The 27,768-nt window shown below is 42.7% G+C and overlaps 1 protein-coding gene across 13 annotated transcripts in view; it reads left to right on the forward strand.

Moving 5' to 3' along the window:
• eif4g3a (eukaryotic translation initiation factor 4 gamma, 3a) overlaps positions 1-27,768 on the forward strand; it is a 107,649-nt gene that overhangs the window by 51,869 nt on the left and 28,012 nt on the right. For 10 of the 13 annotated variants that reach the window (XM_061937778.2, XM_061937789.2, XM_061937776.2 and 7 more), the window contains 12 exons: positions 1,162-1,287; positions 1,517-1,646; positions 6,136-6,834; positions 10,104-10,192; positions 10,478-10,751; positions 10,817-10,935; positions 15,541-15,660; positions 15,951-16,109; positions 25,742-25,939; positions 26,016-26,162; positions 26,239-26,475; positions 26,579-26,683. In XM_061937778.2, the coding sequence (XP_061793762.2) occupies positions 1,162-1,287; positions 1,517-1,646; positions 6,136-6,834; positions 10,104-10,192; positions 10,478-10,751; positions 10,817-10,935; positions 15,541-15,660; positions 15,951-16,109; positions 25,742-25,939; positions 26,016-26,162; positions 26,239-26,475; positions 26,579-26,683 (2,403 nt within the window). The remainder of the gene's footprint in view (positions 1-1,161; positions 1,288-1,516; positions 1,647-6,135; positions 6,835-10,103; positions 10,193-10,477; positions 10,752-10,816; positions 10,936-15,540; positions 15,661-15,950; positions 16,110-25,741; positions 25,940-26,015; positions 26,163-26,238; positions 26,476-26,578; positions 26,684-27,768) is intronic. The other 3 variants (XM_061937777.2, XM_061937788.2, XM_061937779.2) reach the window with 2 other exon arrangements.

The following is a 27,768-nucleotide window of genomic DNA, read 5'->3' on the forward strand; positions in this document are numbered from 1 at the left end:
ACATTCCACGTCCCAAGAGCTAGCTTATGTAGCCGAGGGTCGGACCGCCAAGTGCCCTGCCTTAGGCTTCCGCCCAGCTCATGACGCACCCGACCTCTATGGCCCCTCCCATGAGTGGTGATCCCATTGGAGGGGGCACCCACGTTGCCTCTTTGGGCTGTGCCCGGCCGGGCCCCATGGGGAGAGGCCCGGCCACCAGGCACTCGCCATCGTGGCCCAACTCCGTGCCTGGCTCCAGAGGGGGGCCCCGGTGACCCGTGTACGGGCGAGGGAAATCTGAGTCTCGGTTGTTGCATTTTCATAGAGGTCTTCGAGCTCTCTCATATACGCTCTCATATACTAGCCGCAGGGGCCTATAAGACTAATATTTCATACGTTTTTATCTACATACCTTAATTGTTTCCAAACGGTGTCAGTAACACGGCAGTAAAACGGCTGATCAAACAAAACAGAAGTCATCGTCATGGACCAACCAGCTGTGCAAGATAGCTCACCAATCAGCTAAACAGACTCAATAAATTACGTTTTGGTGAATTTACTGATATATTTGTGAAACTGAAACAATACAAAAAGAATGCCATAGTACTAACACAGATACTCGTAAACGTGTTGGCATAGTAGATATTGCTAACGACGCTACTTGATTACATTATGATAGCATGTACAAATATGCATGAAAACGCTCCTACCGACATCACACATGGGATGGTTTAGTAAGTAAGAACTGTTTTAGTTATATTGTAAAACTTAGAATCGTTGCTTGGAGTGATGAATGAAGAATCCATATGAGTAGAAACGTTATGGACGACTAGAAGATGGAACTGCACTTATATCCCGGTTCAAAGCTTTAAACAGCAGGAAACACTTGTAGTGATTTGCCCAGCTGCAGCGGCTGTGAGCGAACGGCTCCAAAAGATGGTGCCATAGCACAAACAATAACACACAATTTAAGTGTCCTTGCATGTGTTTAATGAAAACGTTTTGCTTCATGGCCATCTGCGATGAAAAATCCATAAATTAGCTGCACCATTTTATAAGCCGCAGGGTACAAAGCGTAGGAAAAAAGTAGTGTCTAATAGTCCGGAATTTACGGTACATGAAGCAAGGTTCTTAGACCCGTGTGCTTTAGTGAGGTGTGTTTTTTTGCCATTTCCCTCCCAGATTCGTATCTGTGACCCCACTCAGGATGGTAGGGACATCACTGAGGAAATCATGGCGGGAGTCTCAGGAAGCAGGAACTCAACGCCTCCTATCGCTCCTCCTTCCTCCACTCTCACACCCCGTCAGGTAGGGCTCCTTTACTGCTCATCCAAGCCCAAACTTTGCTTGCTTCATCAAACTTCTTCCTCCTTTTTCCATCTGTTTTTCCTGTCGTTTTGCAACTTCTCGTATGAACCACACCATGGACTGCTTGTTCCTGCTCAAATCTGCATTTGGACTGCTTTGCATGGTGTGTTCATGCCGGCCTCTTGAGTAGTTGTTATGTCACTATCCTCACATTTTCTACCTCAAATAGCAGCAGCAAGTGAGCAACAGGCAGACTACGGAGCTGCAGCCACAGCATGCCACGTGTGGAAGCTTTGCATTGGACCCCCCTCAGCAGCAAGACGTTACAACTGCGGCTCCAGATGCCAAACCAGTGCCAGGTGCGCCTCTCCTCGCTTTAGATCCAGTGAATCTTTGAAATAAGACGAACTACGTTTGGGTTACTTTGTTTGGATTCGGATCGGTGTTTATTTATTCCATAGAAAAAAAAACTTGTTTGTTCCAGGGTTGTCCCCATACCAATATTTTGGTACCAGTACCAAAATGTATTTCCATACTTTTCAATATTTTTCTAAATAAAGAGGTCCACAAAAAATTTAATTATTGGCTTTATTTTAGCAAACATCTTAGGGTACTTTAAACAAATGTTTTTTATTGCAATTTAGGCCTTAAATAAAATAGTGAACGTACTAGACAACTTTTCTTTTATTAGTAAGTAAACAAAAAAAGACTCCTAATTAGTCTGCTGAGGTATGCAGTAACATATTGTCATTTATCATTTTATTACAAACCATGTTTCCATATGAGTTGGGAAATTGTGTTAGACGTAAATATAAACGGAATACAATGATTTGCAAATCATTTTCAACCCATATTCAGTTGAATATGCTACAAAGACAACATATTTGATGTTCAAACTAATAAACTTTTTTTTTTTACAAATAATCATTAACTTTAGAATTTGATGCCAGCAACACGTGACAAATAAGTTGGGAAAGGTGGCAATAAATACTGATAAAGTTGAGGAATGCTCATCAAACACTTATTTGGAACATCCCACAGGTGAACAGGCAAATTGGGAACAGGTGGGTGCCATGATAGGGTATTAAAATAGATTCCATGAAATGCTCAGTCATTCACAAGCAAGTATGGGACGAGGGTCACCACTTTGTCAACAAATGCAAGAGCAAATTGTTGAACAGTTTAAGAAAAACCTTTCTCAACCAGCTATTGCAAGGAATTTAGGGATTTCACCATCTACGGTCTATAATATCATCAAAGGGTTCAAAGAATCTGGAGAAATCACTGCATGTAAGCAGCTAAGCCTGTGACCTTCGATCCCTCAGGCTGTACTGCATCAACAATCGACATCAGTGTGTAAAGGATATCACCACATGGGCTCAGGAACACTTCAGAAACCCACTGTCAGTAACTACAGTTGGTCGCTACATCTGTAAGTGCAAGTTAAAACTCTCCTATGCAAGGAGAAAACCGTTTATCAACATCACCCAGAAACGCTGTCGGCTTCGCTGGGCCTGAGCTCATCGAAGATGGACTGATACAAAGTGGAAAAGTGTTCTGTGGTCTGACGAGTCCACATTTCAAATTGTTTTTGGAAACTGTGGACGTTGTGTCCTCCGGACCAAAGAGGAAAAGAACCATCCGGATTGTTATAGGCGCAAAGTTGAAAAGCCAGCATCTGTGATGGTATGGGGGTGTATTAGTGCCCAAGACATGGGTAACTTACACATCTGTGAAGGCGCCATTAATGCTGAAAGGTACATACAGGTTTTGGAGCAACATATGTTGCCATCCAAGCAATGTTACCATGGACACCCCTGCTTATTTCAGCAAGACAATGCCAAGCCACGTGTTACATCAACGTGGTTTCATAGTAAAAGAGTGCGGGTACTAGACTGGCCTGCCTGTAGTCCAGACCTGTCTCCCATTGAAAATGTGTGGCGCATTATGAAGCTTGTTGAACAACTTAAGCTGTACATCAAGCAAGAATGGGAAAGAATTCCACCCGAGAAGCTTAAAAAATGTGTCTCCTCAGTTCCCAAACATTTACTGAGTGTTGTTAAAAGGAAAGGCCATGTAACACAGTGGTGAACATGCCCTTTCCCAACTACTTTGGCACGTGTTGCAGCCATGAAATTCTAAGTTAATTATTATTTGCAAAAAAAAAATAAAGTATGAGTTTGAACATCAAATATCTTGTCTTTGTAGTGCATTCAATTGAATATGGGTTGAAAAGGATTTGCAATGATTTGCAAATCATTGTATTCCGTTTATATTTACATCTAACACAATTTCCCAACTCCTATGGAAACGGGGTTTGTAGTTTGTCAACATTATGACGGACAAACTGTAAAAATGAATTATTAATCTACTTGTTCATTTACTGTTAAAATCGGCTTATTTTCTGTTTTAACATGTTCTATTTACACTTCTGTAAATGTAATAATCACTTATTCTTCTGTTGTTTGATACATTTCATTAGTTTTGGATGATACCACAAATTTAGGTATCAATCCGATACCAAGTAGTTACATGGTCATACATTGGTCATATATTTAAAGTCCTCATGTTTCCAGGGACATATTTACTGAGTTTATAAACATATTATGAATTTTTTAAAAAGGAAAAAAAATTGTGACGATAAAAAATATCGATGCAATCATAGTACCGTATTTTCCGCACTATAAGGCGCACCGGATTATTAGCCGCACCTTCTATGAATTACATATTTCATAATTTTGTCCACCAATAAGCCGCCCCGGACTAAAAGCCGCGCCTACGCTGCGCTAAAGTGAATGTCAAAAAAACGCTGCGCTAAAGTGAATGTCAAAAAAACAGTCAGATAGTTCAGTCAAACTTTAATAATATATTGAAAACCAGCGTTCTAACAACTCTGTCCCAAAATGTACAAATGTGCAATCACAAACATAGTAAAATTCAAAATGGTGTAGAGCAATAGCAACATACCGGTAATGTTGCTCGAACGTTAATGTCACAACACACAACACACAAAATAAACATAGCGCTCACTTTCTGAAGTTATTCTTCATTCGTACCGGTAAATCCTTCGAATTCTTCGTCTTCGGTGTCCGAATTGAAAAGTTGCGCTAGCGTGGCTTCCAAAATGGCGGGCTCCGTCTCTTCGAAATCATCGGATTCAGTGTCGCTGTTGTTGTGCAGCAGTTCTGTGAATCCTGCCTTCCGGAAAGCTCGGACCACAGTTGTGACAGAAATATCTGCCCAGGCATTTACAATCCACTGGCAGATGTTGGCGTATGTTGTCCGGCGTTGTCTGCCCGTCTTAGTGAAGGTGTGTTCGCCTTCGGTCATCCATTTTTCCCACGCAGTTCGCAGTCGTGATTTGAATGCCCTGTTGACACCAATATCCAGCGGTTGGAGTTCTTTGGTTAATCCACCCGGAATGACGGCGAGTGTTGTATTTGTGTGCTTCACTTGTTTTTTGACACCATCTGTGATGTGGGCGCGCATAGAGTCATATATCAACATGGACGGAGCAGCGTGAAAAAAGCCACCCGGCCGCTTCGCGTAAACTTCCCTTAACCACTCGCTCATCTTTTCTTCATCCATCCATCCCTTCGAGTTAGCTTTTATGATGACGCCGGCTGGAAAGGTCTCTTTTGGCAAGGTCTTCCTTTTGAATATCACCATGAGTGGAAGTTAGCATGGCAAGCTAGAACCACAGTGAAGGATGACTTCTCATTCCCTGTGGAGCGAATATTCACCGTACGTGCTCCCGTTCCACAGTGCGGTTCAGTTGCTGTGAAATACGGTAGTAATCCGTGTGCGGATGGAGAGATTGCGTCTTTTTATGACCCGGATCGTTTAGTAGGAGCCATTTTGTGGTCTTTACAGATGTAAACAGGAAATGAAACGTACGGTGATATCCGCGCGTTTTTTCTTCTTCTTCCGGGGGCGGGTGAAGCGCTTCCTGTTCTATGGGGGCGGGTGAAGCGCTTCCTGTTCTATGGGGGCGGGTGCTTTCCTTGGCGGTTGCTTGCGTAGAAGAAGAAGCGCTTCCTGTTCTACCGGGAAAAAAGATGGCGGCTGTTTACCGAAGTTGCGAGACCGAAACTTTATGAAAATGAATCGTAATAAAGCGCACCGGGTTATTAGGCGCACTGTCAGCTTTTGAGAAAAATTGTGGTTTTTAGGTGCGCCTTATAGTGCGGAAAATACGGTAGTATCGACTAGATACGCTCTTGTATTTGGTATCATTACAGTGGATGTCAGGAGTAGATCCACCCATGGCATTTGTTTTCATTCAGGAGCGATATCTTTTCTTAACGGTGACGCCGGTGAGCTATTGTATCCTCCTACGGTGTGTAGTGAAGCATGTTTAGCTATTCCTCGTCCTGCAGTGATAATGTACGTGTAAGAAACTTACTTTATTTGTCGCCATGGAGGCGAGAATTAGTGATTTAGAAATAGCTAAAACACTGCAGACTGCGAATGGATGTTAGATGCTAGCTAGCTCGCCATGTTTTAAAGCACCTCTTCCTGATGGCGTTTCAGTGTTATAATTTCACCTTTATCTTTAGTTTTTAAGCCAAAATGCGTCAATTCTCCCTTTTCTGTCTACACACTGTGTCTGTTTGTAAGTACTGCTTGTGTGGGTGCTGCAGAACATGCTCCTCTGCTCAAAAAAACAGAAATGTCATGACGTATTGACGGAGCGGTACTATACTAGTGCCGGTATACTGTACAACCCTAGTCTGTTCCATTGTCAAACCAATCATACAGTCTTCATTGATTTGACCAAACGCTACTATCACATATGACAGCAGTTCAAACACTAAAGTTGAACAAAAATACTTTTCTTTCTTCCAGAAGGGAGCCCAACACCAGAGCCGTTTGTTCAAAAGGGTTCCTCACCCGGGCTTCTGCATCCAGAAGGTCCCTCGGAGAGACTGGAGGCCAGCACCCCCGTTTCAGAAAACTCTTCCACTGTGGAACCAGAGCTTGCCTTCCCTGCCTCACCGCCGGCCCCTGCAAACCTCCCACCCTCGGTGGTCAATGCAGGTGACCGTCCCCCCTCCCCCTCTGGCGGAGACCACAGACCTTCTATAGCCTCGCCTCATATTCCCAACACAGACAAGCCTCTCTCAGATTCCCCCCCAATCTCGCCATCGCTCGCTCCCAAGGCCGTGAATGGTCTTGCAGACCCTGAGGCTGAAACGAACTCCCCAGCTCACGAGCCGCCACATCTCGCCTTCCCAGCTGGAACACGACCTCTCCTTTCTTCTCCTGCTTTCCAAGAGAACTCCCCCTCGGAAACATTTCCCATTGCTGCTGAGCTCGCTCCAATGGCGTCTTTGGCCGTGGTGCCAGTCGCCCTGACCTCCAGCCCAACCCCTGCAGTCCCACCCGGCCTTCCGCTGCTGGTTCAGGCCACAGCAGAGGACGACGAGCTGAATAAGTCCCTGGACAAAAAGGACCTGGTCTCCAGAGTAGGAGCCGAGTTTCATGGTGTTGTGACTGAAGGAGAGTCACAGAATCATTCAGTCATCAGGAAGAGCCCTACTCCAGGTACATACTTTACATGTATGTATCTTTAAATACTCCTACTCCAGGTACGTACTTTACATGTATGTATCTTTAAATACTCCTACTCCAGGTACGTACTTTACATGTATGTATCTTTAAATACTCCGACTCCAGGTATGTACTTTACCTACACATGTATGTATCTTTAAATACTCCTACTCCAGGTATGTACTTTACATGTATGTATCTTTAAATACTCCTACTCCAGGTATGTACTTTACCTGCACATGTATGTATCTTTAAATACTCCTACTCCAGGTATGTACTTTACCTGCACATGTATGTATCTTTAAATACTCCTACTCCATGTACGTACTTTACATGTATATCTTTAAATACTCCTACTCCAGGTATGTACTTTACCTACACATGTATGTATCTTTAAATACTCTTACCCCAGGTACGTACTTTACATGTATGTATCTTTAAATACTCCCGACTCCAGGTATATACTTTACCTACACATGTATGTATCTTTATAAATACTCCTACTCCAGGTATGTACTTTACCTGCCCATGTATGTATCTTTAAATACTCCTACTCCAGGTATGTACTTTACCTGCACATGTATGTATCTTTAAATACTCCTACTCCAGGTACGTACTTTACATGTACTGTATGTATCTTTAAATACTCCTACTCCAGGTATGTACTTTACCTACACATGTATGTATCTTTAAATACTCTTACCCCAGGTTCGTACTTTACCTGTATGTATCTTTAAATACTCCTACTCCAGGTACGTACTTTACCTACACATGTATGTATCTTTAAATACTCCTACTCCAGGTACGTACTTTACATGTATGTATCTTTAATTACTCCTACTCCAGGTACGCACTTTACATACACATGTATGTATCTTTAAATACTCCTACTCCAGGTACGTACTTTACCTACAGAAGTATGTATCTTTAAATACTCCTACTCCATGTACGTACTTTACATGTATATCTTTAAATACTCCTACTCCAGGTATGTACTTTACCTACACATGTATGTATCTTTAAATACTCTTACCCCAGGTACGTACTTTACATGTATATCTTTAAATACTCCTACTCCAGTTACGTACTTTACATGTATGTATCTTTAAATACTCCGACTCCAGGTATATACTTTACCTACACATGTATGTATCTTTAAATACTCCTACTCCAGGTACGTACTTTACATGTATGTATCTTTAAATACTCCTACTCCAGGTATGTACTTTACCTACACATGTATATCTTTAAATACTCCTACTCCAGGTACGTACTTTACATGTATGTATCTTTAAATACTCCCGACTCCAGGTATATACTTTACCTACACATGTATGTATCTTTATAAATACTCCCGACTCCAGGTATATACTTTACCTACACATGTATGTATCTTTATAAATACTCCTACTCCAGGTATGTACTTTACCTGCCCATGTATGTATCTTTAAATACTCCTACTCCAGGTATGTACTTTACCTGCACATGTATGTATCTTTAAATACTCCTACTCCAGGTATGTACTTTACCTACACATGTATGTATCTTTAAATACTCTTACCCCAGGTTCGTACTTTACCTGTATGTATCTTTAAATACTCCTACTCCAGGTACGTACTTTACCTACACATGTATGTATCTTTAAATACTCCTACTCCAGGTACGTACTTTACATGTATGTATCTTTAATTACTCCTACTCCAGGTACGCACTTTACATACACATGTATGTATCTTTAAATACTCCTACTCCAGGTACGTACTTTACCTACAGAAGTATGTATCTTTAAATACTCCTACTCCATGTACGTACTTTACATGTATATCTTTAAATACTCCTACTCCAGGTATGTACTTTACCTACACATGTATGTATCTTTAAATACTCTTACCCCAGGTACGTACTTTACATGTATATCTTTAAATACTCCTACTCCAGTTACGTGCTTTACATGTATGTATCTTTAAATACTCCGACTCCAGGTATATACTTTACCTACACATGTATGTATCTTTAAATACTCCTACTCCAGGTACGTACTTTACATGTATGTATCTTTAAATACTCCTACTCCAGGTATGTACTTTACCTGCACATGTATGTATCTTTAAATACTCCTACTCCAGGTACGTACTTTACATGTATATCTTTAAATACTCCTACTCCAGGTACGTACTTTACATGTACTGTATGTATCTTTAAATACTCCTACTCCAGGTATGTACTTTACCTACACATGTATGTATCTTTAAATACTCTTACCCCAGGTTCGTACTTTACCTGTATGTATCTTTAAATACTCCTACTCCAGGTACGTACTTTACCTACACATGTATGTATCTTAATACTCCTACTCCAGGTACGTACTTTACATGTATGTATCTTTAAATACTCCTACTCCAGGTACGCACTTTACATACACATGTATGTATCTTTAAATACTCCTACTCCAGGTACGTACTTTACCTACAGAAGTATGTATCTTTAAAGCAGGTATTGTCAAACTGGGCTTTGGAAGCCATAGGTTAGGGCTCCGCAAGATTTTATTGCAATAATTTAGATTATGGCGTAGCTATGTATAGCACAGGTGTCAAACTCAAGGCCCGGGGGCCAGACCTGGCTCGCCTCATCATGTTATATGGCCCACGAATGCCTACAAATAGTAGGCGTTAATAAAGTACAGTGGAACCTCAAATTACGAATTTGTATTGGTTCTTGTGCATGGTTAACCAAAACGTTACCCACCATGATGCTACAATAAAAAACATTAATTTTATCTTGTGTTGGCTATTATTTGTGGCATTGAGGAACAGTTTCGGAGTGATAAACGAGCTGTGGCTTCCCGTTGTCACTGCTATCGTTAGCACACACCAGCAGTGTGAGGCGATCCTTCATCGGCTTGTGTCCCGATAGTGCCGTCTCCTTTGCTGTAATAAAGGTCCCCTGTGGCATCTTTTTCGGTCTTGTCACAATTAAAGCAAACTTGTCCAAAAGGTGGCGCCATAGCAGTAAAAAATAACACACCATTTAAGTATATTTGCATCTGTTTAAAAAAAGCTATTTGCTTTAAGGCCATCAGCGAAGAAAAATCCATGAACTATCCGCACCGTTTAATAAGCCGCAGGGTGCAAAGCGTAGCGGCTTATAGTCCGGAATGTACAGTCGTTGTTCCATTTCCCATTTGAAAACTATGCACCTTTGAACTGTGTGTGGTTTGTGTCAACTAAAAGTGCAAAGTCCTAATGTTGAGCTTTTATTTGCAGTAAATCAAACTTCTCCTGTTATACCAAAGACCTGGAGGAAACCAAATGAAGTGATTCACGCTGGAGATGCACCTCTGAAGGAGCACGAGGTAGAAGATGCCGAGACATATTTGAGCTAGTTTCTCTTTTGTTTTGAAAATCACATTTCAGTGTATCAAAGGGCAGCGGGAGGAAGGAAAGGCACCATAAATCATGGTGAAAATGTTTCCACATGTGGCTTAGACGTCAGTTTTTGCTCCAGCAGGGTCTTATCCATCATTCAGCTCTGTCTCTGCTCCTCATTGCTGATCAGAATATCACACACACTTTTGCTGGGAATGGACAGACTTTGGGGATACAAGGGCCATCAATCTGAGAACTGTATCTTGCTACAGGACCAACCCCGGCCCATAGACCCAGTCCTTGTGGATCCGGCGCTGCTGGGCGGCTCAGCGACCCCATCGTCAGTCTTCACCTCCACCACCGTTCCTGCTTCTGCCGGCAGCCCGGATGCTGATAGGAAGCTGGCTGTCCCAGAGGAGAACGGCGAGGCTGAACCGGAGCCTCTAAGGAACGGGGCGGGCCACACCTCTGAGACTGAGAGCAGCGACAGCGGAGTCTCGCCCGGGGACAAAGATAACTCTACTGGTGCCTCACAGGACCTAGAAGGTCAGAGAGGGCTCTGCCTTTACACTTGTTGATCGGCTTTTTTTTTAATCTATCTATTGCTTTAGACCTGGCAGAGAGGAAGCGGCAGTATGACAGGGATGTCCTGTTGAGCTTCCAATTCATGCCTGCCTGTGTGCAGAAGCCAGACGGTCTCCCGCCCATCAGTGATGTGGTGCTTGACAAGGTAGGCAAATGAAAGTGCCTACTCACAATGAGGGTCGGAAACCCAAAATGTGGAAAGAGCCATATTGGACCAAAAAATACAACAACAAAAAATCTGTCTGGAGCCGCAAAAAATTAAAAGTCTTATAATGAAGGCAACACATGATGTAAGTATCTATATTAGCTATAATAGCCTACTATCAAAGGCTGACGCAAATCTTTGTTGACAGAAATGTTGGATTTTGATTTTTATTGTACACATTTTTGCAACATTGGAAATCATTAGTAAAATGGAGGCTTTTCACAGGATGAGATAAGTTCTGAAAAATACTGGCTCAGAATGGTCAACGGTATAGATGTGTGTGTCCAAGTTAAAAGAAACAGCAGGCTGTCTTTTTGTATTGGATTTATTACAATCTTTGCGAGCTGGCTAACGTTTGCTGTGGTGTGGAACAACATGGCACGAAAACAACTATCAGAAATGCAGCCAATATTACGTACAGATAATGTGTCATGAGACATGCAAATATAAATTAAATACACAAAGGACATAAATAAAGGAAATTAAATGAGCTCAAATATACTTACAAACAAGGCATAATGATGCAATATGTACATACAGCTAGCCTAAATAGCATGTTAGCACCGATTAGCTTACCGTCATGGATTGACCAATATGCCTGATTGGCATTCCAGCAAATCAACAAAGCTCACCTTTGTGTATTCACGCACAGCATAAAACATTTGGTGGACAAAATGAGACAAAGGAGTGGCATAAAACACGTCTTTCTGTGGCAGCATCGGAAAAAGTTGTACATGTAAACAAACTACAATGAGTTCAAGGATCGCTGAAATTAGTAGGACAAAACGGTGCTTGCCAAATACTCTCATTAGTGAAGCATGTATAACATAAACAGTGGGATTTCTAACAATTAAGAAGGTTTGTGTCATGTTTGTTCTCTTACAGAAATTTTTTATTTTTTTTTTAACTTTTTTTTTTCTTCATCTTTTTCCATTTTCACACAACTCTGAAAGAGGTCCAGGGAGCCACTAGGGCGCTGCTAAAGAGCCGCCTAGAGCCGCGGGTTGCTGACTCTGCTCTAGCGCTACAACTAGACCTGGCTCCCGCCTGTCACTTCCTGACATGGTGCTGAGTTTTGTCTTGGTTGTGACATTTTAGTGCAGGATAGCAGTGCTGCTCAAATGTCCAAGCATGCGTATTGATTTGTAAACGGCATGACCTGACCTTCTCTACGCCTGGAGGCTCGCATTGCACTGCAAGAAAAAAAAAAACTAGAGTTAAGACCAGCGACGTTGTACATTTCAGGCATGTGTAATTTCCGCAAAAACACGGAAATTAGTGTTTTTATAGATACATTTTTGTTTAGATTTTTTAATGAAATATCAATAAATATCTTGTTCACGTCAAACTATTACTTCAGCATTCATTTTTGAATGAAATGCCAATAAAAATAGGATCCAAACCAAATGTGTTAATCGTTCGCCTCAGCTGCAGGTACTTGTTGTTCCTCTTGCCTAAACGCCGCAGGAGGGGGAGACCATCTCAGCACAAGCTCAACGGTTAGCTAACCGTCAGGCTAGCTTACTTCTAGTTGCCTCCGTTTGCTCTCTGAGCCACAACGTTGACAACTTTGCTGCTAAACATATTTGGATGATTACAATCCCAACGGTCACCGACCTTTTCGAGCTTAAGATCTCTGGTTTCAGCCAAAAACCAAAGCAAAATCTACCCTTACGTAAACCATACATATTTATATATTGTATTTGTTTGGTTTTGTTTTGTGTTGTTATTATTGGCTTATGTCAACATTGAGTTTTTTTCTTTTGTTTCTTGCTGTTTTCCCAATTTTTGCGTGTGTTTTTTTTGTAATGTACTTAGGTCCAATGACAAACAAGTCACGTACCACAGATGGTTCCCTGTGCCGCACTTTGGGGACCCCAGCTGTAAAAGCTAACTGTTTATGGCCACTGTAGTCTTATACTGTGTGATAAAGAAGGGATAAACTGGGAAGTCCTTTTTTAGCTGTTGCCTTGTTTTAACCACATATAACTGCCCTTGTTTACTTTTTTATATACAAACCCCGTTTCCATATGAGTTGGGAAATTGTGTTAGATGTAAATATAAACGGAATACAATGATTTGCAAATAATTTTCAACCCATGTTCAGTTGAATATGCTACAAAGACAACATATTTGATGTTCAAACTGATAAACTTTTTTTTTTGCAAATAATCATTAACTTTAGAATTTGATGCCAGCAACACGTGACAAAGAAGTTGGGAAAGGTGGCAATAAATACTGATAAAGTTAAGGAATGCTCATCAAACACTTATTTGGAACATCCCACAGGTGAACAGGCAAATTGGGAACAGGTGGGTGCCATGATTGGGTATAAAAGTAGATTCCATGAAATGCTCAGTCATTCACAAACAAGGATGGGGCGAGGGTCACCACTTTGTCAACAAATGCGTGAGCAAATTGTTGAACAGTTTAAGAAAAACCTTTCTCAACCAGCTATTGCAAGGAATTTAGGGATTTCACCATCTACGGTCCGTAATATCATCAAAGGGTTCAGAGAATCTGGAGAAATCACTGCACGTAAGCAGCTAAGCCCGTGACCTTCGATCCCTCAGGCTGTACTGCATCAACAAGCGACATCAGTGTGTAAAGGATATCACCACATGGGCTCAGGAAGACTTCAGAAACCCACTGTCAGTAACTACAGTTGGTCGCTACATCTGTAAGTGCAAGTTAAAACTCTCCTATGCAAGGGGAAAACCTTTTACCAACAACACCCAGAAAAGCCGTTGGCTTCGCTGGGCCTGAGCTCATCTAAGATGGACTGATACAAAGTGGAAAAGTGTTCTGTGGTCTGACGAGTCCACATTTCAAATTGTTTTTGGAAACTGTGGACGCCGTGTCCTCCAGAACCAGAAAGAGGACAAGAACCATCCGGATTGTTATAGGCGCAAAGTTGAAAAGCCAGCATCTGTGATGGTATGGGGGTGTATTAGTGCTCAAGACATGGGTAACTTACACATCTGTGAAGGCGCCATTAATGCTGAAAGGTACATACAGGTTTTGGAGCAACATATTTGCCATCCAAGCAACGTTACCATGGACGCCCCTGCTTATTTCAGCAAGACAATGCCAAGCCACGTGTTACATCAACGTGGCTTCATAGTAAAAGAGTGCGGGTACTAGACTGGCCTGCCTGTAGTCCAGACCTGTCTCCCATTGAAAATGTGTGGCGCATTATGAATCCTAAAATACCACAACGGAGACCCCCGGACTGTTGAACAACGTAAGCTGTACATCAAGCAAGAATGGGAAATAATTCCACCTGAGAAGCTTAAAAATATGTCTTCTCAGTTCCCAAACGTTTACTGAGTGTTGTTAAAAGGAAAGGCCATGTAACACAATGGTGAACATGCCCTTTCCCAACTACTTTGGCACATGTTGCAGCCATGAAATTCTAAGTTAATTATTTGCCAAAAAAAATAAAGTTTATGAGTTTGAACGTCAAATATCTTGTCTTTGTAGTGCATTCAATTGAATATGGGTTGAAAAGGATTTGCAAATCATTGTATTCCGTTTATATTTACATCTAACACAATTCCCCAACTCATATGGAAACGGGGTTTGTATAAATCAACACAAAATCCGTACTTTGAAGCAATGTTCACGCACTCTAGTATTTGGCGTTAGCTTCCCGTCGCAGGCAAGCGATGATGGTCGTGGTCTCGTGGTTGAGGTAAGAGTTGTTTGATGTCGGATGCTGGAAAATGACCGATTTGTTGCAACAGTCTTTCTTAATGCAGTGTTGCAGCTCGATGATTTCTGTGCACGTCATGCCATGCGCGTTTGCGAGACAAGCCCAATTGCAGGAAATGTAATCTTGATTTTCTAACTTTTCTTTCGGGTTTTGCGTGGCAGCACTTTATGCTGATAGAAATTTTCCTTTTTTTTCCTTCTCAATGTTCCTGTTTTTTTTTCCCTCAAAGGGTGCTTACATCACTAAGATTTGATTATTATAATGGAGGCAAGCTGCATCTTATCATAAGTTTATATCTGAGATGAAGAACCAAGCATACAACCACTTTGTTGGGTTTGTATCTTTCTGAAGTGTCACTGCTTGAATGTTCAACATGCCACTAAGGCTTTCTGTGTAGTTTTGACATTGCTTTATGTTTACCACATGCAGCTCACGCCTGTTTTGATTCAAATCACACTTAGCAAGTACCCCATCCTCACCCCTGCTCTAAACTGTGATGAAGACCAGTAGTGTCAGAACTTACAGAAAAAGACCAGAGAAAAGGTTAAAGCCAATAAACTAAATTTAAAAGAAAAGTGAAATTCTCTCCTCCCCCCACGATCATTTCTCATGGGTTCCTTTCTTTTCTTCCACATCTGGTTCCGACTTGTTTTGCTGGACGGCCTGCTGAGCTTGACTCACATAACATATGGTCTGTACTGTGAAAAGACAACAAGCAAGGAAAACAACTAGTAATATCCAATGCCTGTCATTTACCAAATGTTTGCCCTTTTTCTGACTGTGAGCTGAGTGGCACTGCTGTTAAGGATGTATTCTCTCATGTCACACAGGTGAACCAAAACAAGCTGCCTTCTCGAGTGGTGGATCCCAGGGTGATTTCCAGGGGACCTGATTTTACACCTGCATTTGCAGACTTTGGCAGACAGATGAGCAGCGCACGAGGCGCTATGGTGAGTTGCACACGTACCCACGTTCACCCTCAGGATGTCAGTCATGTGTCAAGAAGGTTTGTAGTCAAACTTTAATCATGCCTGTAATCGTAGATGAGCAACATTTCTGTCCTGAAGTCACTCCTAACATTTATTTTGTAAAGTAGACGGCAGGTTCCTGATTTTTCATTTGCCACAACTGCTGTAGTAGTCAAGCAAAGAAGAATTGTTCATGTAAACACCACGTCAGTGTTTTACACAGTGTGTGTGTTATTGTATTATCAACACCCTGTTTGTTGTCGCACTCGCAGCTAATGACCATGGGCACACGGCGGCCTCCCCCCAGGAAGATCATCATGAACGTGTCGGTGAATGCCGACATTCAGCTGAAAAGATCAGAGAACGCTTGGAAGCCGGGCGCAAAGCGGGATTGTGTGGCAGTGGAGAACCCTGAGATGCTGAAGACACAGGTAGTAAAAACACAAGATAATATGAGCAAACTAAAGATAGTGAACACATTCCATTATCATGAATGAAATCACTTTTATGGAGTACAAATTGTGATTCATAACTGTAGTGGCACTGTAGAGATTGGGGATGTATACCGAGTACTAGGTGTGTCAAAAAAATTCATTTTTCAAATGAATCGCCTTTCTTATTTGTAACGATTCTTAATCGATTAAGAAAAATCCTAAATCGATTTTATTTTTATATGTATATATATATATATATTTGATGAATCGCCTTTCTTACTTGTAACGATTCTTAATCGATTAAAAAAAATCCAAAATCGATTTTATATATATATATATATATATATATATATATATACCGGTGTGTGTGTGTGTGTGTGTATATATATATATATATATATATATGTATATATACATATATACATATTTATTTATTTATATATATATATTTATATATATATATATATATATATATATATATATATGTATGTATGTATGTATGTATGTATAAGCCTTTCTTACTTGTAACGATTCTTAATCGTTTAAAAAAAATCGACATACATATATATATATATATATATATTTAAAATCGATTTAGGATTTTTTTAATCGATTAAGAATCGTTACAAGTTCTTGACCTTTCTTTTCATTGAAAATACTTAAGGCTGTCATATGTCTGTCATCGGCAGGTGTACCAAAGCAGTTAGGACTCCTGCTCCCCCAAAGCTGGACACACATTTTGATTTTAAATATATATATTTAAAATTGATTTAGGATTTTTTTTTTATCGATTAAGAATCGTTACAAGTAAGAAAGGCGATTCATTTGAAAAAGTAATTTTTTTGACACCCCTATATATATATATATATATATATATATATATATATATATATAAAATTGTAATCTGTCCTGTCCAACCACTCAGGCAAATCATATTTTTGACACATATCAACTGTACAGATTTACTGTACGGATACTTCTCTTTTTGCCTTATTTGTATTTGACTTTAATAAATGTTTGGCTAGCATTTAAAAAATATATATATTTATATATATTTTAAGTAATATATAAATTAATCAAAGCTTTTATTTATTTTATAAAGGAATGGAGTTAATCATGTAAAAAAAAAAAAGAATTGATTTTGAATCAAAAATCGATTCTGAATCGAATCGTTACCCCCTAAAATCGAAATGAATCATGTGGTGCCCAAAAATTCACAGCCCCACCGAGTACCGGTATTTTTTAGTACCGGTTTCTAATTGGGTTGGTCCAGGAGTACCGTTTAGATCCTGGACAAATGATCCGGCTATCTGTATTTTTTTAATCCAGCTGACTGTGGTAATTATGACATGCTATCACTTTCACTTCAAGTGCTGCTGCTACTCATAAAAAGGATACGTGTAGGATCTTATCAGCTTGGAATAATCACAAATAAGGAAACAACACCACCACCACACCAGTGACGTGCAGTCACTAGAGGCAGGTGAGGCGGGGCCTCACCTGCCATCATGGAAAGAAAAAAAATGTAAAAAGAAAAAAAATTAATTAAATTATTATATGTATCCAGTGATTATACTATAAAGTTATTTTCCATTTAACTTCACCAGTTTTAGATTATTTTTATTCAAAATCGCTGAATTTTCACATTTGCCGTTCAAATACTGAGAAGAGACGGTGCGGTGAACAGCAGCCAGTTGAGGCACGTCACTCAGTGCCTCAACATGGATTGCGGACCCGGCTAACTGCTGGCCTGCTGTGCAGTGAGACTGTATTGCTGTATGAATTATATTATACATTTCCATAGTTTAGTTAGCTGAGGTATATAATGTACAGTGTATTTTGTCAACAACTGTATGTGTGTAACGTATTTCTTGTGCTGAGCGATCATAAAACGGCTGCAAAAGACGCACTGGCTGAGGCTCCAGTAATCCCGCCTCCTGCACCCCCGCCGTAGAATTGTTATATCAACTAAAGCCCACACTTAAATTTTCCACGTGCAAGATTGAATCTATTTAAAAAAGTTATTTCATAAGAAGCCAAAAAGTGCAAAAACAATAATGTTTGTTTTGGAGGAGTTGTGAATGACTGCAGGGCCACAACATTAGGTACACCTGCAGACTGCAGGTGTATCTAATTCACAACTCTTCCAACACGAACATTATTGTTTTTGCACTTTTTGGCTTCTTATTAAATAACTTTTGTAACCTATTTTTATGGGTTTTCCTCTTTGTGATGTTAACTTCCTGTTATGCGCTGTTATACAGTATATGCCTTGAGCTCTTATTTTGAAGCACTTCATCAACCATCCTTTTAGCGATCCAGAAATCTACAGGCAAATAATAATCTACTGAAAGAGTGAAACATATTATAATAATCCATAAAGTTGCTCTGCAGTAAGATAGCATTCGCTGGCGGGTCTCTTGTCGCCGTCTGACGTCACTCCATTGCGCCGCGCTTGTGTGGCATCAAAACACACCTAGCTAAAATGCACACCCATCTGACATGCTAACTGATTGTATTGATTTATATTATATGTTTTCAATGATATGTCAAAGCACATAAATTCTATACATAGATATTATTTCCAGCTGAGAGTAATGAATGAATCACCCATCCATCCATCCATCTTCTTCCGCTTATCCGAGGTCGGGTCGCGGGGGCAGCAGCCTAAGCAGGGAAGCCCAGACTTCCCTCTCCCCAGCCACTTCGTCCAGCTCTTCCTGTGGGACCCCGAGGCGTTCCCAACGTGTCCTGGGTCTTCCCCGCGTCCTCCTACCGGTTGGACGTGCCCTAAACACCTCCCTAGGGAGGCGTTCGGGTGGCATCCTGACCAGATGCCCGAACCACCTCATCTGGCTCCTCTCGATGTGGAGGAGCAGCGGCTTTACTTTGAGCTCCCCCCGGATGGCAGAGCTTCTCACCCTATCTCTAAGGGAGAGCCCCGCCACCCGGCGGGGGAAACTCATTTCGGCCGTTTGTACCCGTGATCTTGTCCTTTCGGTCATAACCCAAAGCTCATGACCATAGGTGAGAATGGGAACGTAGATCGACCGGTAAATTGAGAGCTTTGCCTTCCGGCTCAGCTCCTTCTTCACCACAACGGATCGATACAGCGTCCGCATTACTGAAGACGCCGCACCGATCCGCCTGTCGATCTCACGATCCACTCTTCCCTCACTCGTGAACAAGACTCCGAGGTACTTGAACTCCTCCACTTGGGGCAAGATCTCCTCCCCAACCCGGAGATGGCACTCCACCCTTTTCCGGACGAGAACCATGGACTCGGACTTGGAGGTGCTGATTCTCATCCCAGTCGCTTCACACTCGGCTGCGAACCGATCCAGTGAGAGCTGAAGATCCTGGCCAGATGAAGCCAACAGGACCACATCATCTGCAGAAAGCAGAGACCTAATCCTGCAGCCACCAAACCAGATCCCCTCAACGCCTTGACTGCGCCTAGAAATTCTGTCCATAAAAGTTATGAACAGAATCGGTGACAAAGGGCAGCCTTGGCGGAGTCCAACCCTCACTGGAAACGTGTCCGACTTACTGCCGGCAATGCGGACCAAGCTCAAGCACTGAGCATACAGGGAGCGGACTGCCACAATCAGACAGTCCGATACCCCATACTCTCTGAGCACTCCCCACAGGACTTCCCAAGGGACACGGTCGAATGCCTTCTCCAAGTCCACAAAACACATGTAGACTGGTTGGGCAAACTCCCATGCACCCTCAAGGACCCTGCCGAGAGTATAGAGCTGGTCCACAGTTCCACGACCAGGACGAAAACCACACTGTTCCTCCTGAATCCGAGGTTCGACTATCCGGCGTAGCCTCCTCTCCAGTACACCTGAATAGACCTTACCGGGAAGGCTGAGGAGTGTGATCCCACGATAGTTAGAGCACACCCTCCGGTTCCCCTTCTTAAAGAGAGGAACCACCACCCCGGTCTGCCAATCCAGAGGTACCGCCCCCGATGTCCACGCGATGCTGCAGAGTCTTGTCAACCAAGACAGCCCCACAGCATCCAGAGCCTTAAGGAACTCCGGGCGGGTCTCATCTACCCCTGGGGCCTTGCCACCGAGGAGCTTTTTAACTACCTCAGCAACCTCAGCCCCAGAAATAGGAGAGCCCACCACAGACTCCCCAGGCACTGCTTCCTCATAAGAAGACGTGTTGGTGGGATTGAGGAGGTCTTCGAAGTATTCCCTCCACCGATCCACAACATCCGCAGTCGAGGTCAGCAGAACACCATCCTTGCCATACACGGTGTTGATAGTGCACTGCTTCCCCTTCCTGAGGCGGCGGATGGTGGTCCAGAATTGCTTCGAAGCCGTCCGGAAGTCGTTTTCCATGGCTTCCCCGAACTCCTCCCATGTCCGAGTTTTTGCCTCTGCGACCGCTAAAGCCGCACACCGCTTGGCCTGTCGGTACCTGTCCGCTGCCTCAGGAGTCCTATGAGCCAAAAGAACCCGATAGGACGCCTTCTTCAGCTTGACGGCATCCCTCACCGCCGGTGTCCACCAACGGGTTCTAGGAATACCGCCACGACAAGCACCAACTACCTTGCGGCCACAGCTCCAATCAGCCGCCTCGACAATAGAGGCGCGGAACATGGTCCATTCGGACTCAATGTCCAGCACCTCCCTCGTGACATGTTCAAAGTTCTTCCGGAGGTGGGAATTGAAACTCTGTCTGACAGGAGACTCTGCCAGACGTTCCCAGCAAACCCTCACAATGCGTTTGGGCCTGCAAGGTCTGTCCGGCATCGTCCCCCACCATCGCAGCCAACTCACCACCAGGTGGTGATCGGTAGAAAGCTCCGCCCCTCTCTTCACCCGAGTGTCCAAAACATGAGGCCGCAAATCCGATGACACAACTACAAAGTCGATCATGGAACTGCGGCCTAGGGTGTCCTGGTGCCAAGTGCACATATGGACACCCTTATGTTTGAACATGGTGTTCGTTATGGACAGTCTGTGACGGGCACAAAAGTCCAATAACAAAACACCGCTCGGGTTCAGATCCGGGCAGCCATTCTTCCCAATCACGCCTCTCCAGGTTTCACTGTCGTTGCCAACATGAGCATTGAAGTCCCCCAGTAGCACGAGGGAATCACCCGGGGGAGCACTCTCAAGTACTCCCTCGAGTGAATCCAAAAAGGGTGGGTACTCTGAGCTGCGGTTTGGCGCGTAAGCGCAAACCACAGTCAGGACCCGTTCCCCCACCCGAAGGCGGAGGGAAGCTACCCTCTGTCCACCGGGTTGAACTCCAACGTACAGGCTCTGAGCCGGGGGGCAACAAGAATTGCCACCCCAGCCCGTCGCCTCTCACTGCCGGCAACGCCAGAGTAGAAGAGAGTCCAGCCCCTTTCGAGAGAACTGGTTCCAGAGCCCTTGCTGTGCGTCGAAGTGAGTCCGACTATATCTAGCCGGAACTTCTCCACTTCGCGCACTAGCTCAGGCTCCTTCCCCCCCAGCGAGGTGACGTTCCACATCCCAAGAGCTAGCTTCTGTAGCCGAGGATCGGTTTGCCAAGTGCCCTGCCTTCGGCTGCCGCCCAGCTCACATCGCACCTGACCTCTATGACCCCTGCTATGGGTGGTGAGCCCATTGGAGGGGGGACCCACGTTGCCTCTTCGGGCTGTGCCCGGCCGGGCCCCATGGGGACAGGCCCGGCCACCAGGCGCTCGCCATCGTGCCCCACTTCCGGGCCTGGCTCCAGAGGGGGGCCACGGTGACCCGCGTCCGGGCGAGGGAAATCTGGGTCCTTGTTTTTTATTATTCATGGAGGTCTTCGAGCTGCTCTTTGTCTGATCCCTCACCTAGGACCAGTTTGTCTTGGGAGACCCTACCAGGGGGCATAAAGCCCCCGGACAACATAGCTCCTAGGATCATTGGGACACGCAAACTCCTCTACCACGTTATGGTGGCAGCTCAGAGAGGAGTGAATGAATCACATGATGACATAATTGCATTGCACCTTGCACTGCTAATATTGTTGACTTGTTTAAGACTTTAAAAGACTTCACTGCTGTGAGATGTCACATGATGTTGCTGGTGTACATCCTTTTGCGCTAACAAAAATGGTCATAAAAATGCGTTTTTAAAAATCTATGTACACCAATTACATATAGTACCGATGAATACCGGTATCGATAAGGAATATCTATATTGGTACGGATCAAATTCTAACGATATTATTATTATTATAGAGGTTTATTTGAAATAGGGACAGATACAAAAACATAAACATCTGAAACAGTTATCCAATGTATGCATCATAGTGTTTGTAGCCAAAGCTAGTTTACAACACTTGTCCCCAACAACATAGATCCAACATCATTAAAATAGGAAAATAAAAAATAGAATAAGGCAAAGATGAGTTGATAATAATGATAATGGAAATAATACAAAGTGCAAACGAGATAAAAGCCAATAATAATAATAACACAGACAAATGCAGACTAGATAAAAACCAATATATATATATATATATATATATATATATATATATATATATGTCTTAATAAGGTTATCCAAAAAATAGTGCTCGATACCGTAGTAGAGCGCAAATGCGTATGTGTGGGGGAAAAAAATCACAAGACTATTTCATCTCTACAGGCCTGTTTCATGAGGGGGTTCCCTCAATCATCAGGAGATTTTAATGGAAGCATTCACATACCATGGTTTATATAGGGCACAGAGTGGGTGGGTACAGGCTGGCGTAGGGGCGTGGTGATTGGCTCATGTGTTACCTAGGAGGTGTTTCCGTCTGTGGCGGCATGCTGTTACAATTTCGCTGCGCTTGTTGAGGGATGACAGTCTGGACGGTAAATAATAAACAGTTTCTCTTTCAAGCATAGGTTGCATCTTTTATTACCACTATTGTAAGGTGTGCTGGGTGCAAGAATTTGCCATGTTATTGAATATTCAACATTATTGTCTTTGAGGTCCCAAATGTGTTTGCTGAGTTCTGTGGTATTCCGCAGGTTTTGGTTCCTGAAAGAAGCCTTGTGATTGTTCCATCTGGTTTTGAATTCTCCCTCGGTTAATCCTACATATGTGTCGGATGTGTTAATGTCCTTGCGTGTTACCTTAGATTGGTAGACAACTGATGTTTGTAAGCACCCCCCGTTGAGAGGGCAATCAGGTTTCTTTCGGCAGTTACAGCCTTTGTTGGTTTTGGAGTCGCTCTGTCCAGGGGGCCGACGGCTCATTTGCAATTGTTTTGTTGTGGTTTGAGATGATTTGTCGTATATTGTTCATACAGCTGTAGCTCAATTTAATGTTGTTCTTGTTGAATACTTTTCTTAGGGTGTTGTCTTTGGGAAAGTGTTTGTCAATCAGATTGAGGAATTTGTGTCCAATGTTAGTTGAGACGTTTTTGCTGTATGGGGGGTTGTACCAGATGATGTCGTTTCGTTTTCTGTTCTTTTTTGGTTGGTTTTCTGGCGTGGGTTCATAGCAGCGAGAATACCAAGAAGCGCATATGCCAAATTTTCAAAGAGAACGGCCTACGGATCACGATTGAAGCCAACAAGCAAACCGTCAACTTCCTTGACGTCACTTTCAACCTGAGAAATAACAGCTACCAACCATTCACGAAACCCAACACAACACTCCAATACGTGCACCATGACAGCAACCACCCGCCCACCACCACGAAAAGAATACCTACCGAAATTAATAAAAGGCTATCGATGCTGTCATCTAGCAAAGCTGAATTTGACCAAGCAACCCCCCGTACCAAAAAGCCCTTGATGAAAGCGGATACAATTTCACCCTCACCTATGAACCCACGCCAGAAAACCAACCAAAAAAGAACAGAAAACGAAACGACATCATCTGGTACAACCCCCCATACAGCAAAAACGTCTCAACTAACATTGGACACAAATTCCTCAATCTGATTGACAAACACTTTCCCAAAGACAACACCCTAAGAAAAGTATTCAACAAGAACAACATTAAATTGAGCTACAGCTGTATGAACAATATACGACAAATCATCTCAAACCACAACAAAACAATTGCAAATGAGCCGTCGGCCCCCGGACAGAGCGACTCCAAAACCAACAAAGGCTGTAACTGCCGAAAGAAACCTGATTGCCCTCTCAACGGGGGGTGCTTACAAACATCAGTTGTCTACCAATCTAAGGTAACACGCAAGGACATTAACACATCCGACACATATGTAGGATTAACCGAGGGAGAATTCAAAACCAGATGGAACAATCACAAGGCTTCTTTCAGGAACCAAAACCTGCGGAATACCACAGAACTCAGCAAACACAATTGGGACCTCAAAGACAATAATGTTGAATATTCAATAACATGGCAAATTCTTGCACCCAGCACACCTTACAATAGTGGTAATAAAAGATGCAACCTATGCTTGAAAGAGAAACTGTTTATTATTTACCGTCCAGACCTGTCATCCCTCAACAAGCGCAGCGAAATTGTAACAGCATGCCGCCACAGACGGAAACACCTCCTAGGTAACACATGAGCCAATCACCACGCCCCTACGCCAGCCTGTACCCACCCACTCTGTGCCCTATATAAACCATGGTATGTGAATGCTTCCATTAAAATCTCCTGATGATTGAGGGAACCCCCTCATGAAACAGGCCTGTAGAGATGAAATAGTCTTGTGATTTTTTTTTCCCACACATATATATATATATATATATATATATATATATATATATACCGTATTTTTCGGACTATAAGTCGCTCCGGAGTATAAGTCGCACTGGCCGAAAATGCATAATAAAGAAGGAAAAAAACATACATAAGTCGCATTTTTGGGGAAATTTATTTGATAAAACCCAACACCAAGAATAGACATTTGAAAGGCAATTTAAAATAAATAAAGAATAGTGAACAACAGGCTGAATAAGTGTACGTTATATGACGCATAAATAACCAACTGAGAGCGTGCCTGGTATGGTAACGTAACATATTATGGTAAGAGTCATTCAAATAACTAAAAGATATAGAACATGCTATACGTTTACCAAACAATCTGTCACTCCTAATCGCTAAATCCGATGAAATCTTATACGTCTAGTCTCTTACGTGAATGAGCTAAATAATATTATTTGATATTTTACGGTAATGTGTTAATAATTTCACACATAAGTCGCTCCTGAGTATAAGTCGCACCCCCGGCCAAACTATGAAAAAACTGCGACTTATAGTCCGAAAAATACGGTATACATCCCAAGTAGAGATCACAGACCTCCACCAAAGTCAAACAATAATAATGACAGATCGTGGTGGATCCCTCCTTTGAGCAATAAAGCAGGAAACTGTTAAAGATTGGGACATTGAGAAGGTAGAGGGGATACTGTTCCACTCAATGCAGTAGATGGTGCTTGCATTTCATGAAAATATGATTGAAACCAACATTTAGATCTTGTAATAAACGTAAAACTGCCGTGACGGTTATTTGGTCCCCGTCGCTTAGATTTTTGCCGTAATTGTCCAGCAGCAACTTATTTGGTCCCACATCCTATGAAGTTTGTAGTGAAATTACTCAGAAAGTTTTTGACCAAAACATTGAAGTTCAATATTCAACAATCTTGCATTTAATTTGCACAATCTCATGTATTTCTGCCTCAGGAGCTCTTTAAAAAGGTGCGAAGCATCTTAAACAAGCTAACGCCTCAGAAGTTTAGCCAGTTGATGAAGCAGGTGACGGACCTGACCATTGACACAGAGGAGCGACTCAAAGGAGTCATTGACCTGGTCTTCGAGAAGGCCATCGACGAGCCCAGCTTCTCCGTCGCCTACGGACAAATGTGCCGCTGCCTCGCCGAGGTAAAGCGCTGATCGCAATGGACACAAGACTTTATACCTTGCATGACACTCAAAGATCTGAACATTTTTCATACAGCTCAGAGTGCAAATAGCAGATAAACCCAACAACACGGTCAACTTTCGCAATTTGCTTCTACATCGCTGCCAGAAGGAGTTTGAAAAGGACAAAGTAGACGACGTGGTCTTTGAGAAGAAGCAGAAAGAGCTAGACTCTGCTGACTCGGTACGTGACACACTCGCTTGGCAGGAAGGTTTACTTTTCTCAAGGCGAGCTCTCGTTTTGCAATGTTCTCCCCCAGTCCACAGAGCGCGAGAGGCTGCAGGAAGAGCTGGAGGAAGCCAAGGACAAGGCTCGGAGGCGATCCATCGGCAACATCAAGTTCATCGGGGAGCTTTTTAAGCTGAAGATGCTGACCGAGGTCATCATGCATGAGTGTGTGATCAAGCTGCTGAAGAACCACGACGAAGAGTCTTTGGAGTGCTTGTGCAGACTGCTCACCACCATCGGCAAAGACCTGGACTTTAAGAAGGCCAAGGTCAGCCTGATCATCATTTTGAAACTCAACTAACATCTCTCTGAGTTGATTGATGTGAGTGAACCTTTTTATTTTTGAAATAATCCTTCTCCTCTCTGCTTAGCCTCGAATGGACCAATATTTTAATCAGATGGAAAAAATAGTGAAGGAGAAGAAGACGTCGTCTCGGATACGCTTTATGTTGCAGGATGTCATCGACCTAAGATTTGTGAGTGTTGAACACATCATTGTGGTATTTGTCTCCCATTTTGTCATTGCAAAAATCCTGAATGACCAAAAGTTGGTATGCAAGTGGAGAGAGCTGTCAAGCTACGTTAAAGTAGCAGTAGAGTGGAAAAACAAGTTGAGTTTATGTCTTATTTGTGTTTCATTGTATCCATTAAACATATCCAATTGTATTTACAATCTGCAAAATATGTGAAAATACTGTGTAAACATCACAAAATGCTACAAATTCAGTCAGCCATTTTGAATATTCCACTCCGAACACCCTCGGTAATTTCTGTAGATTCTACGTCACTGTAGTAATGCTTCTGCACACTGACCATATATATGGTCAGTCATACTGGAAATACGCAAACATTGGAAAGAGGTGTGCTGTTTATCGTTCACAATCTTTATGTAAGACAAGAACACACGCTTGGCTTTTTTTATCCATTCTAAATCGTAAATAAATAGCTAACAATTGAGTCAACAGATGGAGGGTCCTTTGTTGTGTCATTATACTCTGAGTTAGGGATGTCCCGATCCGATATTTGAATCGGATCGGCTGCCGATATTTGCAAAAAAATGCGTATCGGCAAGGCATGGGAAAATGCCGATCCAGATCCAGTTTTAAAAAAAACTCCGGTCCGTGTTTTCCAACGCACCTATTTAAATAATACATTCCACTTTTCTGCTGCTACTAATTTCCGTTACGCATTTTCCAGCACACCTTCAACACATCCACAGGTCTGTAGATTCTCACGCAGTTGCTTTTAGCTGCTGGCATTACACGACAGGCTCTTCTCACTCTTTTTGTGTCTCCCTCTCACAGACAGCAAGCGCACCTTCTTACACACGTCACATACTGTCACGTCATACGTCACATACTGTCACGTCATACGTCACACACGTAAACGCCCTCTTCGAGCAGAGAGGTAGCAGCATGGCTAACGTTAGCTGTGAAGCTAGTGCAGCCGTGCGAGCAACGCTCCCTCTAAGGTGCGCGCCTGTGCAATTGCGCACTGTTTAAGCGTCCTCTGCGCATAGCAATTATATGCCACGCACAAAATCTAATAAAAAAATAAGCGC

This window comes from Nerophis lumbriciformis, linkage group LG03 (assembly GCF_033978685.3).
Source record: "Nerophis lumbriciformis linkage group LG03, RoL_Nlum_v2.1, whole genome shotgun sequence".
In the NCBI taxonomy this organism is placed as follows: Eukaryota; Metazoa; Chordata; class Actinopteri; order Syngnathiformes; family Syngnathidae; genus Nerophis; species Nerophis lumbriciformis.